Raw genomic sequence first — 15657 nt, 5'->3', positions numbered from 1 at the left:
GACACACCTGATTCAGGGCTGGCAGTTTTTATCTCTGGTTTTGACTGAAAAACAGGAAACCAAACCAAGGAATGTAATTTAACAAGCAAAAATTTCAGAGAGGTTTTAGCCCACTCTCCAGTAGGCTGTAATACAATTAACTTTTCCCAAAGGTTCTTTGAAACCATAAAATCCTAAACTATGTCTGTAATAATAAAAAACTGTACATCTGATCTGAAGATTTAATTATTTAGTTTAGACATAAAGTGACAGCTTGCAATATAGATAATAGTTTTGGCAAAGCTGCAGACATTAATCTAGAGGCAGCTTCAGTGTAAAGATGTTCTGGCTGTATTCAATAGAAGTGTCATTGCATTTTTAAAATCAAGAGAAGCCACAAAAATCCGTATTTCTCAAAAACTTAAATCTGGAAAGCAACCTACTTTCAACGTCAAGTTTGGATTAACATCTATCAGGGCCCTTGGTCTTTGAACCACCAACTGAAAAATCAAAAACGCTGAAGTTCAATAGAGTTCAAAATGGGAAACGAGAAAAAGAAATAAACCAAAGAAAAAGAAAAAGGAATAAAATAATAAAACAGAGAAAAGGAGTGGGTTAAGGTATTATATAAATCCAAAACCTGAAAACACTTTCAAATAACATCCTGTTTGACACAGTGAAGATTATTGCCTACATTTCCTGCCCTAAGCGTGCTGCAGCTGCACCTGGCTCCAGTTCTTGGTCATTATGATTTGTAACGTGGCTAATTATCTAATTATCTATTCTTAGAAGGCTTTCAATTAATGGAAGAGTTTCATGAAAAGTGAAAAATTCCATGTAAAGCCTTTGTGCAAAGGAAGAAATCAGGATTTCATTAAAACCTTGGGCCTGAAGAAACAAAACATCCAGTCAAACAGAAGACAATTACACCTCTTTCCACAAAAGGATATTAATAAATAAGTAAATACAGAATTAAGTTTTTTTTTTTTACTCTGCCAGACAACAGTACATGCAGTCAGAAAACTCAAGGTAGTTAGTGATAAACAATCTAGGTCACTACAGATACCAAGGATAAATACAGTTATTTTTAATGCAGGGGAATGTTCCCAGACAATTTTTTGACAGCCTGAGACAGCTGTACTGAATGCAGAAACCTGTTTTGTCTACAAACATCGCCACCACTTTTCACTTTTTGGTGAACACTTGCAGAATGTAAATACTGGATGAAGATATGTCCTGTGTTAGTGCTTACAGATGTGTTAGGAAAAGGCAAAAGCCAAAACAAAAATAAGTGTGGTAGTACAGCAGTAACCCCTACTTCCCCAGTCAATACATTCTTGTACAATTCCTGCCACTGCCATTTTCAACCAGACTCCCCATGAGGTCTGACAGGACCATGTGGGGACACACCTGTGCTGCCTCAAGGACAGCACTGTCACCACATCACAAACTCCAGAGAGATGCGACTTCTTCAAATTCCTCATTTCCAGCAGGAGAATTTGGGTCCTGTTATGTCTTAAGGAGCATTAAGACTAAATACTCTCCCTTTTCACCCAGACTGAAGAAACAGGAATTCCTCAGGAATGAGGAATGATGCCCTGCCCTCAGGCTGCTCCTTGAAGAATAAACCCTGGGCGAAGCCAAAGAGCAGGGGTGATTCAGGGAGGGTAGGAGGAAAAAGAAGTTGGTATTTTATTTTTTGAACTACATCAGCTTTGAGAAAGCACCTTCCATAAGGCCAGTTTCAACAGATACACACTCTAGCCTGTAATCTACCAGAACAGCAATTTTGTGTCTTTTATGTTGCTCTTTTTCAAAGAACATATGTACTATCTCTAAAATCTTCAGTAATCTTACTTCTCTATCTTAAACAGAAAAATGGGGCCGAGAAAAAACAAGCTCTTTCCACAGCTGCTTTTCCTACAGAAAATTTGTTCAGAGACCCTACATGAAAGGCCTTTAAAAATTAGCCCAACTGTTACAAGATACCTAGACCATGTTGTAAACAGGCCGGGCATTTTCAATTTCAATTGTAAAAGCTTCTTGCACCTCATTTTGAAAACGAAAAAGAAATGAGAATCCCCTGCATGCATGGTAATAAAGTGAGAATAACACTGAATGACATTAACTGAGAGCTCTCCTGAAACAGCATTTCCAGATGATTCCCTGGTTTTTTTGAGATCTCTGAAAATCTCTGGGTAAGTATTTCCAGTATACCAACTCTTCTTGCACACACACACAGAATTAAATGGATGTTCAAGCAGCTGCTGTATCTGCAGCACTGGCACTACAGCAGACTCAAAACATGGCTTTTATGAGGCATAAGTCATCAAAACTCATCATTTCTCTTAAAAGCAGATGCCTTTTTCTACTTCATGTATCGACCTTTGTTTTCAGACTTCAGAGATGGAAGGTACAGACATGTCAAGAATAAGAGATGGGTGTCAACGACAGGCAAAATCTTGATGTGACACAAGGGACAAAAGATTGATATGAAAGATGCTAGCACAAGACTTCATGATTATTATTAGAGCATTAAAAGAGTGAAAGGGTGGCTTCCTGAAACTCAGAAATCATTAAAAGTACAGGTTTTTGCTGCAATTCTTCAGCTCTGCAAATGGTGCTCCTCTAGATTAAAAAAGATAAAAAATTATAAATACATACCAGTGATTTTTATTCCATTGAATTGGGTATAGTTTTGGGATATTTCTACTTCCCTCCTCTACCTCAAAAGGAAATGCTTAGATAGAATTTAAATTCTGGTCAGATTTTTCTACAAGTATAATGCTCTAACAAGAATTTATCTGGAAAAGAAACCAATGTACCCATTGTTAATTGTTAATTACTCTCTATGGAAAATTAAAAAAAAAAAACACAAAACCTCATGAATTTGCTTATCAAAAATCCCAAACAATCAAGCAGCAGGCTAATTGGTCAAAATTAGTCAGTCAGGAATCTCAGACATTTTGAAGAGTCTTCTCTTTTTCCTCCTGAAGGAACTGAAGCATACAATGCTGTTACCCATTTTGTCTTCTCTCTTTCTTCCTGCTCAGGCTTCAGCTGGTCTGAATGGAGGAGCCATCGACTCCCTGGTAGTTTTAAAACAGATTTCTTGCTTGGAATTAAGCCAGAGCAGGATTTCTAAGGCAGGCAGATCCTCCTGTTTCCACTGAGAGCACGTGGGGAGCTTCTGAGCCTCGCCTGCTCTGCGTGGCCCAGGAGGGATCCTTATCCACAAGATAAATATTTGCTACAAAATAATTAGAGAAGAAAAAAAAAAACCACTGTAATTTGTCCTCAACAAAATAACCTACTGGGATAGACTAGTTAATCAACACTGGATCTGCCCCAGGATGGTGAGACAGCCACTTTGGACTGGGAGATAGACAGGAAAATGTGGAATTTGCTCCTCTGCTTTCATCCATGCCAAGGCAAAGCAGACAGGAATGCAAGGGATGCTCATGGATCTGATTTCTGCACATTTCCATGGGGGGAATACACAGCTATACTCAAAGAAAGGGGAAATTTGGCACCCAGTGTCTTAGCGTTGGTCTAGAAACTTATTTCTTGGCCAAAAAAACCAGTGTAAAACTGGCACCGAGAAAACAATCCATAACTCATCCCTGATGGAACCAGCTGAGAACACATCCAGTGTTCAACATCCCTGTCCACGTCACGGACTTCTCCCTCCTTGTCCCATCTCCCCTCCTTGCACCATCTCTGGGACTTGCCTGCTCCTGCCTTAAGCCACCCCAAGAAGGCAAACTACCAGAGAATTTCACTGTTCTGTGTAAGAACACCACCGGCGCTGGAATTAGGGAAAAGCCAGTGGCAGATAAAGTCGAAGGGCTTTGGCCAAACTATCAAATCTCATAGAGTTGCTCATCTCAGTTTTGTCTTGCAGTAAAAAGAACAAAAACACAACTTTGGAGGCTTGGGAAGCTTCCTACAGACCAGATATTTGTTTCATTCTTCCCTGACCAAACCGCTCCAACCCACAAGTCGGAGCTGCACCTCCTAGTGCTCCACTTTTACTCACACTCAGCATTTTGGCTTCATTTTGGCTGACAGAGAGTAAGCTTATATAAATTATTAGGATGGGAGGGTAGGCAGAACCTGGCACAGGGTGCCCAGAGCAGCTGTGGCTGCCCCTGTATCCCTGGCAGTGTTCCCTGGACACTGGGGCTGGGAGCAGCCTGGGACAGTACAAAGTGTCCCTGCCATGGCAGGGGTGACACTGGATGGGCTTCAAGGTCCATCCCCGGCCCAGACCATTCTATTACTCTATAATTCTCTGTTCTTAAATTCACATTTTTATGTAATTATTCATCTATACTGAAAGATATTGAGGCATATTAGAGCAATCACTGCTCTTGCTGTGTGAACCAATATAGATGTGGAACTAACATTAAGTCAATATATACAGTCAATCACACTTTATTCCAGCTGACTTCCAAGCTCTTGTTCAGAATGTTGCTTTGATTTTTTTCTTCCCCGATGGATTTCACATCTGGGGACTGACACTACACTGACACTACATCCCCAGCTATGCCTGACATTGCTTCAATTACCCTTTTTTTTATTTCTTTATGACTTTAGTGACAGGTTGAACCACAAGACCCACATTTGGAGTAAGAGTTTAAGGTTAAGTAAAACCACCCGTAGGAAGGAGTCAGAGCATTTCTGTAACTGTGCCACAGTACAAAAATGCAGCATTTCTAAGAGACATTTCTGAAAGAATTTATATCCCTGAATAAGGATACCAGGTTGAAGAGAAGCCTGGTGAAGAAAGGCAAGGTGTCAGAATAGGATGGGCTTGATCACACCCAAGAAAATGAAAGTCATTATCAAAGAGGTTGATCTTTATCCTGAAGGGCTATCTGTAGGGAGTGCATCATTCTGTACAAGGTCTGAGGGTAAAGCATAAAGAAAGACATTAAAGAAATTACACAAAAGCATCATTAAAGGAACATATATAGCATGCACCATAGAAGGGAGCTACTAGGTCATTTCAGCTACTTCCCATGACAGCAGCACATCATTTCCCCATCCACACTGTACATTATTCACAGTATCAAGCTAATCTTCCCTTAAAATTGTTCAAATAAATAGAACTGCATGGTTTTAAAATAGTTCTGGAATGGTATCTGAAAGCAATCAGCTAGTGGGTCTTAGTTTTTAACCTAGAAAAGACCTTGCAAAGCAATCCCGTGCAATTCCTCACACAAGCAAGAAATCTGACAAGTTACATTGCATGTAATAGTTTCTCCGTCTCTACTTCAGAAGTCTAAGCTGGAAAAGGAGTAAAAAAAACCCAAAGAAAAAAACCCTGGCAAACAAATTAAAGCAGGATGGTCTAAAGAACTATAATACAGAGTAAACAGGAAGGAAACTTGGATTTCCAGGGCTGGTTGTCTGCAGTGACACCCAGTAGTGACAGAAGCTCTCCTACATGAGGGAGAGACAGACTGAAAGATGTAAACAAATGCTAAACATAAAATAAATCTAATTTTTTTTCTATTTTTCGTGCCTGTGCTTGGTGCATGCAAGTCTTATCCGTAAGCATTTCTTGCGTGATCTGTTGTAACTTCACTGTTGCAGAAACCTAAGACATGGGTAATCAGATGCCAGAAATTATTGTTATTTATGCTCTGCTGTCACAGCTCTCCATAATTATGCAGGTTGACACAGCATCTTGACAATGATAGGGGAAAAAAAAGCAGCTTTTGCAGAGATTTTTTTTCAGCCTCCCTACACAGAATCTCAGCAAACAAAATTGCTGCAGCTAAAAATTAGCAATGCAGTCATCTCCTTCACGTTTGGTTTGGGGTTTTTTTTTTGGCCAGTCAAGAAGTTACTATTGTGAGAGTACTCAAAGACATGAATAAAAAGGTCTCTATGTCTAAATGGCAGCTTTATCCTACAGTAGGACCATAATCTGACTATGCATAAATAAATGCCTTGTGTTGTTTAGAACTGAAAATAATGAAAGAAAAAACTAGTTGCAAGGGGTGAGGGGCAAGAATGAGAGAAGATTATTTGCAAAACACTGAGAAAACACTCTGCTTTGTATTAAAATTAAAAATTTGCAACTGTGGGGTTCATATCCATAGTGTGGAGCACTTAGCAGTCACCGGAGCTCCTGCTGTCCCAGGTGTGCAAACTACACTCCAGAGTGAGCCTGTTCACTGGTTAAACTGCTGTGCTTACAGAATTGCAATGTTCTGATAGAGCACTTGGGATTAGGAAATTTCTCCATCAGCTTTAATCAAGAGCCATCACTTGATGCAGAAACTGCACCCTGGAGGGCGGTTTATGCCTCTGTGTCTGACCCCACTCTCCCACGCACCACCTGGGAGAGGAGGCAGCAAGAAAATCCCACACCAAAACCTCCCACCTCCTCTGGGGGAGGCTTTGCTCCCTTCCCTGTCCCCTGTGGCCTCCAGGGTCACAAAAAAACCCCACAAATCTGAGGCACAATTTTCTCTCACATCATGAGACTTCTGCTGGGATGTGCCAAGCTCCTGCCCTGGCTCTGCTGAAGGAGTGCTGATCTTCTTGAGCCTCCTTATCCATCTGCTGCTCCTCCCTGCTGTCATCTGCACAGTTCAGCTTGCTGCTTTAAATACTGCGCCTGAAATCCTGACTCCTAAAATCCAGAACTTGTCGTTCTGCTGCCGCAGTTGGGAGAGCTGAGATAATCCAGGATTCTCCACTTAAGCAGCGTAGGCAGAAGGACGGCTTGGCTGAACAAGAATATTCTCTTGGAAGTAAGGTAATAAAGGAAGGCATGTGCCCAGTGTGAGCAGGGCCAGGTGGCATGGGAAGAACATAGAGATACTGCTGCCAGTGGAGAGAGAAAATTGTATGGCCAAAAGTCAGATCGAGTTGGTGCTGCAAGAACTGTGTGGGGGACAATAAAGAGAGATTTTCTGAATAAAGTAATGGCAGTAGGCAGTGCAAAAATACCATTGGCCTGTTCCAGGAAGAGGATGGGCACCTCACAGACATGAACAGGGACAAGGCTGAGGTGTTCAGTGTATTCTTTGCCTCCTTCTTTGACAGAGGTGGACCAAGAGGGTCCTGGTGCCCTGAGATGGAAGACCATAACTGTGAGGATGAACAACTCCCAGTTAACCCCAGTCTGCTGCACCAGACGGATCCTACAAATCTATGGGGCCTGATGAATTCTCAAAGAATTCTGAAGAATTCTCAAACAGCTGCTGATGTCATCACAAAACCTCTCCTGATGATTTTTAAGTGGTCTTGGGAGTCCAGAGAAATCCCCAAGATGACTGGAAGATGGAAAACATTGTCTCAGTTTTGACATTGTCTCAGTTTTCTCCTTCTCTCTCAAGGACAGCAAGAAGAAGGACCCCAGAAACTACAGGTCTGTCAGCCTCACTTCAGAGCCTGGTAAAGCTATGAAGATTATTCTGGAAGCTATTGAAAAGCACCTGGAGGACAAATCACTGGCCACAGCCAGCATGGCTTCATGAGGGCAAAGTCCTGCTTGTCAAAACTGATTTCCTTTCAAGGTGACTCACTCAGAGGATCAAGGGAAACCAGTTGATGGAATCTTTCTGGATTTCAGGAAAGTTTTTCATACTGTCTCTTACAAGGTTGTTCTGGACAAACTGTTCATCCCACAGCTGGATAAACACATCATGAGATGGGCAGGCAGCTGGGTCACGGGTCAGGCACAAAGGGTGATAGCGACTGGGGTGACATCACACTGGGAACCCATCACTAGTGAGGTTCTGCAGGGCTCCATCCTCGGCCCTGTGCTCCTCAACACCCTCAGGAATTACCTGGATACAGGACTGGAAGAGATCTTGAGGAAGTTCATAGATGATACAATACTGGGGGGAATTGTCAACTCCCTTGAGGGCAGGGCGGCCCTGCAGAGAGGCCCAGACAAACGAGAGGCCTGGGCTGGCTCCAGCCTGCAAGGTTCAATGAGGGAAGGTTTGGGACTTTGCCACGGACAGACTGGGGAATGAGGGGCTGGGAAGCAGTGCCAGGGAAAGGGACAGGGCTCCTGGTCAGTGGCAGTGCCCTGGAGCCAGCAGGGACATCCCTGTCCTGGGGACACCAGGCCCAGCATGGCCGGCCGGGCCAGGCAGGGATTGTCCTGCTCTGCGCTGGGCCAGGCCAACCTCACCTGGAATATTGGCTGCAGCGCTGGCATCACGACATAAAAAAAGAATGTTAAACTGTCAGAGAGCGTGCAGAGGAGGCCATGGGGATGGTGAATGGTGTGGAGGGGCCATGTGAGGAGCACTGAGGGCACTTGGTGTGCTCAGGTGGAGAAGGGAGGCCGAGGGCAGACCCATCACAGCCACAGCTCCCCGTGAGAGGGAGAGGAAGGGCAGCTCTGATCATCTCTGATCCCTGATCCCTGAGACACTGGCAGCCCCTGAGGGAAGGGCTGGAGCTGGGCCAGGGATTTGGGATGGAGCGAAGGGAAAGGTTATTCCCCAGAGGGTGCTGGGCACTGCCCAGGCTCCCCAAGGCTGCCAGAGCTCATAGAGATTTTGGACAACACTCCCAGGGATGCCCAGGGTGGGATTTTGGGTGTCTGTGCAGGGACAGGAGCCAGGCTGGATGGACCTTGCGGGTCCCTTCCAGCTCAGCATAATCTGTCATTGTGTCAGTATTTACTTGCTCATTTTCAAACAACTTCACCAAATCTATATCTATATATCTATATCTATCTATCTATCTATCTATCTATCTATCTATCTATCTATCTATATCTATATATCTATCTAAGTATATCTATATCTATGTATAAATCAAAATATGTAAGCTTATGGACACAAGTCTTTCATAAACAAGCCATAAAGCCCCCTTTTGCTCCTTATTAAAGTAGTGTGTGGAGTGAGGAATACTATTGATAACCTCAAAAAAATCATAGACAGTGCTTTTTTTGGCATATAACAAATTCTTACTTCAAATACGGAGCTGTGCATCAAGAATTCGTAGGATGATAAGGTCTTATCTAACATTTCCTAAACTTCTAAGTATCAGACCAGATGTGAGGCACATAAGTGGCTGCAATTCCTCTGTATGGTCTCTGGAGTGTAGATATACCCAAATTATACCCAAAGCACAGTATGTTTGTATATAGCTGCTATACATTATGTAAAATTAAGATGTTTTTATGTGTGTTTCATATGATAATGCCTTCACACACACACACACACACACACACACCCCACATATAGTTATTAGATGGATTAGCTAGAGACTTTATTAGATAATTATGGTCTGCTTCATTTCTTAGCTTTCGGAACTTAAAATAGAAAAACACCCCTAGTGTGATGAAAGGTAACACAGCTTGCTGATTAGAGGGAAGAAAAACCCACACAAACAAATGAATCAAAAACCCCACAAGTACATTAAAGTATATTCCCTGACCAGCAAGACTGAGATTTGATAAAACCTCAAAGCATGAAGGTGTGGTTTCCTTCCAGATCCTGGGAGACAGATGCTCATTCAATCCCTGCCTTCAGAGCAACAGATCCCACAGCTGTGGGTCCAAAGTGGGTTTGGACAGATCCTTGCTCTATTCCCACAATATAGATGGCAAAAAAGCTGTTTTACCCTCTACGTGGTTTGTTAGAAAATCAGCCATACCCTGCTGTCACTACACATGGTGAATTGCTCTCCCTCAAACTTAAGATCCAAGTTTCCTATAAAAAGGGAAACTTAGACCCATTATTGGTCAGATTGACATAACACACTGAATTTAGGCTGAATTTTCCTTTCTCCTAGGTTGTCTCCTGAACTTTAAATGCAAAATGTGTTTTGGTCCTCCAATATAAAACAGCATTTTCTAGAGGTTTTAATTTTGCAGATGTTAATGTTCTTACAACCCTTCTTTGGACTTGAATCTTTTGACTCATCTTTTATTTTATAACACATCATCTGACTAAGCTTTCACTATATTTTGACTGTGAAACTTTTCTAAAACTGAAATTCATCGCTGTTTGTTGTTCAACCTGTATTTATTAAACTCAAGCTGGGCTTCAGGTATGCTACAACAATGCCCCAATGTCATAGAATCACATAAATGGCCTGGGTTGGGAGGGACCTTAAAGGTGTCACAGTGCCACCCCCTGCCACGCCAGGGACACCTTCCACTGTCCCAGGCTGCTCCAAGACCCAGTGTCCAACCTGTTCTTGGACAATTCCAGGGATCCAGGGGCAGCCACAGCTTTTCTGGACACCCTGTGCCAGGGTCTCCTCACCCTCCCAGGGAATCATTTTGTCATCACATCTAATCTCAGTTGTAACACAGCACCAACCATCCTTTAGGATTTCACAAATCTGTGGCTTGCCTAAGTTTGAGACGTTACAGAGACTAAGATGAAAACAGTAACACGCCAACTCCTATGTGACTCACAATAAAGTTGAGAATAACAAAGATTCATCTCTGATTCTTGCAGTTTCTTAAACACAGATTCCCCAGGTATCTTCACTTAGGCTGAAGGGGTTTCTGGCTGTGAGTTTGTAGTAGGGGCATATGCTGCATAAACAGCTAATTTAAGGCATAAAAATCTTAATTAAAAGTTACTGTCTTTTGAAATAACTTCCAGAATGGATAATTTCCTTGGTTTTCAACTGGGTGGTAATTGAAAAAATGTGGAGGAGGGAAGATAAGACACTGGCCCTTTCCCCCTATGGTACCAATGATACACAACCTTCTATGAAGTATATCCTTTGAAAAGAGACATAAAGGACAAGGACATAAAGGGCAGTGAAATAGGAGGCTGGGCACGTGAAAAAAAAAAAAAAACCCAACTAATACTACAAGAATGATTAATTCCAGTTATAATAATGCATGGCTTGACATCAGATTTTGTCCTAGGCTGACCAGACACGTACAGAATACAACAGTATATCCACTATATGCTTTCTGGAGGCTATACGAGCAGTCATGGAAAATCAATCTGAATACAAATGTAATTTGTTAAAAGAACAGTGAAAATCATTATGCAGGGTCACACTGTCAGCACTTTGTACAGAAGCAGATGCTGTCCAAAGATGCAAAGGCATTCAGTAAAACAGAAGAACCTTGGTCTTTAAAAGCCTCTGTGATCTTTTCAGCCTTTCAGTACAGATACATGAGAACAAAGCTACAGTTTACCTCTCTTGTTTCTCAGCACTTTTGCTCCTTGCAGCTGATTCCAGCTGCAGAAAGGGGCTTTACAGAAACTTCTAAGCCTCAGAGAGAGTGAAGGTTCCCACTGTAATGGAGAAAAAGCAACATCTTTGAAACACTTCCTTCGAAGTTCCAGATTTTTTTTTCACTCAGGCTGACAGGATACGGCCATAAAATAAGGAATTACACTTGCCTGTTTTCAGCAACGTCAATATAATTTTTAGGCAAACCACACTTAAAGACTCAGCAGACAGCTAAGTGGAGAAGCATGATACAACCCAGGGAGCAGCTTCACTACAAAGACAACTCAAATGGTAATTTTTCAGAAGGTCCTGTTGCAAAAATGTTTATCGTGAAGGTGTGGGATGCACTGATCTGCTGTGCATCTACCTACCCATTACTGCTGTTGATCAGCTTACCCCACGGCCAGAATCAATACAGCCAGACCACTTTTACATCATGCTATCCTTTCATCTGATCTCAATCTTCACTGACTGTTCAGGAAGCTGTTGGGGATGAAAAAAAAGAACCCTAAAAAACCCCACACAGTGGTACTCACGAACCTGTATTACTGCAGGTGGGATGCACTGCGTTTCTTCGTCCTGAAATTATCTCTAGTAGTCTCTGTAGTCACTCTGGTAGTGACTGTCTGTCCACGCACAGTAAAGCACCAGAGTGCCTGGCATCCAAATTCCACCAAGGAACAGCAACAGCAGCAAATGTGAAAGCTTACAGCTGTTTTTAAATATGCATGAAAGGGCACTGCTTATTAAAAATGCACCTGCATCTTTCTTGCAACCTAAGGGCTGGAAGTCACTGCACCCTTGAAGGCTGGTTTCATCATGTGCTTGCATATAAACACATCTCTGAAGATAAGGCTCCTGTTACAGTGCATGAGATTGCAAATTCATCAGACTGGCCAGGAAGAAGAAAATGACAGTCTCCCATTGAGACGACTTTTTCATCCATTAGTATCTTTCAGTCTCTCTCCCTTAAAATCAACAACAGCAGCAAAAAGACAGAAAGGACCTCACCCCAAACTTGCTGACATACTGTGTACTTGTTCCAAGCACAAAAAGCAAAAGGTGTTTTTAAGGCATCATGAATAAACAGGATTTTGACCTCCACCATTACTTTGCTGAGCTCCATCAAAAAAAAGCCAGTTGGTGTTTTTCTTTAACAGTAGGCTGGAAATGCAGGTCAGTAATGAAGTATATGACTTAACTTTGATCTGCACTTGGAATTTACCCTGAGAAGCAGCTGGGAACCCGCCACTGCACAGATGACACTTCCACTGGTTTTCATTCTACACCATTATGGGAATGGACTCATGGTGAGTAGTTCAAAACTGCACTGCTCAAAACCTGCTCAAAACCTTCCTCTTTTTGCAAGAGTTTTGGTTACTTGCAGTGCTTGGAGTCATTGCAACTTTGAGAGGATCTATTAAAAGTAAATGTTATGACAGCCACCAAAATTAACCCACTAAATCAGACTTGTCAAGCAGCATTTTGCTCCATTTCAGCTCCAAAAAAGACTCAGTACAATGTTCTTCTGTTTCTTTTTGAGAGCCAAGGACAAACCTTTAACTGAACAATCACAGCTTAAGCAATCACAGAGCAAATGGATTTTTTTCCTTCCTATTTCACTTCTGCTAGAAAACCTATTGAGTTCCCTGTGTTCTGAAGTTACCTGAAAACACGGCAAGAACTGTAGGCTTTAATGAGAAAACGCCACAGATGTGAGCTATCAGAAGTTCCAAGGAAGCACAGTGCAAAGCACTTACGACAAGTCCAGACTCCGTGGCAGATACAGCTATCTTCTGCTTAAAAAAAAAAGGAGACTTTGGGGAATAAGCTGCAGGTACAAGGACATATTGCATAAGCTATCACATGCTCCCTGCAACTGTGTGAATGCTACCGGATTTTGAGAAGCCGCCGCGCTGAATAATTTAAGGACTAATAAAATATTCAGTTATTACTGATACACTGGTATCATTTTGAAACCTCGGGAAGGAAAAAAAAAAAAAAAAAGAAGTTAATAACGAGGGGAAGAGGTCTAAAAGTCAGCGGGAATATTCTGGTACTCATTAGAACAACAGCTGTTCTAGCAAGCAGGAGGATGGAGGGGTCTGCACGCCGGGTGGGAGGCACAGGACGGGGCAGAGGACGAGGAGAACCCTCGGGGGGCTGCGGGCAGAAAGAGGGGACCCAGGAGGGGCTGCGGGCAACAGGAGGGGACGCACCGGGGTCCCGGAGCCGAGCCCAGCTCCATCCCCGGAGCGGGACAGCCGGGTTGGGCAGCACGGGACGGGACGGGACGGGCAGGGAGCGCTCGCCCCCCGCCCCGAGCAGCCCCCCGAGCCCCCTGCGGAGGGGGCACCGTGCCCGCAGCCCCACCAGCAGCTCCTCGCACCACCAGCTCAGACAACTTTTCAATGCCAGGAGGGCAAACCTCGGCAAGAAGTGATTAATATAAATAATAAAGAGAACTCCCAAGAGAGCTAAAGTTGTCTCTCTGGGGTAGGGTGGGCATTTTCTTCTTCCGGAGGGTTTTTGGGGTTTGGTAGGGTTTTGGGGGTTTTTGTTTTGTTTTGTTTTGTTTTGGAAGGGGGTGAGACTCCGAGAAGGCGCCGCGGGTGTTTTAGGATGGAGAAGACCTAATTAGGGGGAGGCAGCGAAAGAGTCGCCTGGCAAGAACTGCTCGCCGCTGCCGAGATGCTCAAGCTCCCGAACGTGTTTGCAAACTGTTCCGCGGTTTGCTGGGTCTCCTGCTCGGAGCTAGCAGCCTCCAAATTACAATGAAGACCGGCGGCTGGAGAGGGGCGGGGGGAGGAAGGGAAAAGCGGTGCGGACAGCTCTGCGGATATTAAATCTTCCCAGCCGCTCATTCTGGATTACATTTAATCACTCACGGCATTTCTTTCCCCTCTAATTAAGCACAGTTTCCAAACAGAACCAGTCTGAGGATGGATCGTCCGCCGGCTTCTATTTCAAACGCAGAGATAAGTATTATTTTTTTTTCTTCTTTCCTTATGCATAAAGAGAAAAGGAGAGCCCAGACAGCCGAGAGCCACCTCCCGGTCCCCCAGCGCACTTGGACTCCGACTTTGCGGGAGCTCCGGCGCGACCCCGACCCCCCGTGCCCGCTCCGTCCCCGCCGTCCCCTCACCTCGGGCGGGGCGCGGCGCCGCCAGGCTCCCGCAGAGCGCCAGCCAGGCCAGCACCGCGCGGCTCATCCTCCTCCTCCTCCTGTTCTCGCTCCTGCTCTCCGCCGCCTCAGCGGAGGGATGCGGGCGCTGGCGGTGCCTCCGCCCGGCGAGGCGATGCAAGGCGCGGCTCGGATGCGCAGGTCCCTCCCGCGGAGCGTCTTCTCCCGGCCGAGAGCAGCAGCCGCCGCCGCTCCGCTGCCACCGCCCTTACACGCGGCGCGGAGCCCGTCCCGCCGCCCGCCCGCTCTGCGCGCCCGCCAGGTGCCGCCGCGCCTCCAGCATGGCCCGGCCGCCGCCTCCGAGCCGCGTCCCGCCGCCTCCTCTCCTCCCCCTCTTTCTCCTCTCTGCCTTCCTCCTCCTCCTCCTCCTCCCTCCTCCTCCTCCTCCTGCCGCCGCTGCCCTGCCCGCCCCGCAAGGATCCCGGGGGCGGCGCCGCTGGACACACCCCGGCCCCGCCCCGCCCCGGCCGCGCCCCCGGGATGCGGAGGGTGCGGGATGGAGCTCCCAAACGGGGCTGGGACCCCGCGGTGCGGAGGATGCGGGATGAAGCTCCAGCACAGAGTCGGGATCCCGCGGTGCGGAGGATGCGGGATGGAGCTCCAGCACTGAGCCGGGACCCTGGGATGAGGAGGGCGCGGGATGGAGCTCCCAAACGGGGCCGGGACCCCGCGGTGCGGACGGTGCGGGATGGAGCTCCCGCACACAGCCGGAACCCCGCGGTCCCCGCCTGGTCCCGGGGATGCTCCCGCAGCGCTCCGGGGTGCGCAGCCGGCTGGAGCGGTACAGCGGGGTTCCTCCCCACTTCCTCCTCTGCGCAGCCGGGGCTCCTCTCCCGCGGCAAATCGCATGTCCTGGGCTAGTTTGGTGTTGGGTGGGTGCCTGATCTCGTCTCTCAGGGAGAGGACGCTCTCACGAAGGTGTTTTACCCTCCGTGGAGGAATTTGGCCCTCCCCAAACTTCTCTGTCTTGTAGGTGGTGCCCAAGGCTCCCTGCTGCTGAGCGCTGCCTCAGTTTAAAATCCCACCTGAGCATCCAGGCAGGGAACTCGCACGGAATCACAGGATTATGGCACGGTTTGGGTTGGAAGGGACCTCAAAGCTCGCCACATCCCAACAGGACGAAGGACACCTTCCACCAGACCAGGAGATGCAAAGGTCCGTTCCTCCCTGCCTCCCTCCCTCCTCAGGTAGGATTGCATCCTGCCCAAAACTGGAAGGGAGTCAAAACAAGAATGAAAGATGCGGCGATATTTCAGAAGTAGCCCGAGGTAGAAAGTAGGAAGGTCCCACGTCAGACCACT

General features: G+C 45.7%; 1 protein-coding gene across 1 annotated transcript in view; it reads right to left on the bottom strand.

Annotated features, from left to right (window-relative positions):
• The window catches only part of EDIL3 (EGF like repeats and discoidin domains 3), a 238317-nt gene extending 223665 nt beyond the window's left edge, over positions 1-14652 (bottom strand). The window contains exon 1 of the mRNA XM_064736890.1: positions 14318-14652. Coding sequence (XP_064592960.1) covers positions 14318-14384 — 67 coding nt within the window. The 5' untranslated portion in view covers positions 14385-14652. The remainder of the gene's footprint in view (positions 1-14317) is intronic.
• Positions 14653-15657: the final 1005 nt, after the last annotated feature.

Source organism: Zonotrichia leucophrys, chromosome Z (assembly GCF_028769735.1).
Source record: "Zonotrichia leucophrys gambelii isolate GWCS_2022_RI chromosome Z, RI_Zleu_2.0, whole genome shotgun sequence".
Classification (NCBI taxonomy): Eukaryota; Metazoa; Chordata; class Aves; order Passeriformes; family Passerellidae; genus Zonotrichia; species Zonotrichia leucophrys.
The sequence above is the reverse complement of the archived record's forward strand: the minus strand, read 5'-3'. Positions and strand labels throughout refer to the sequence as shown.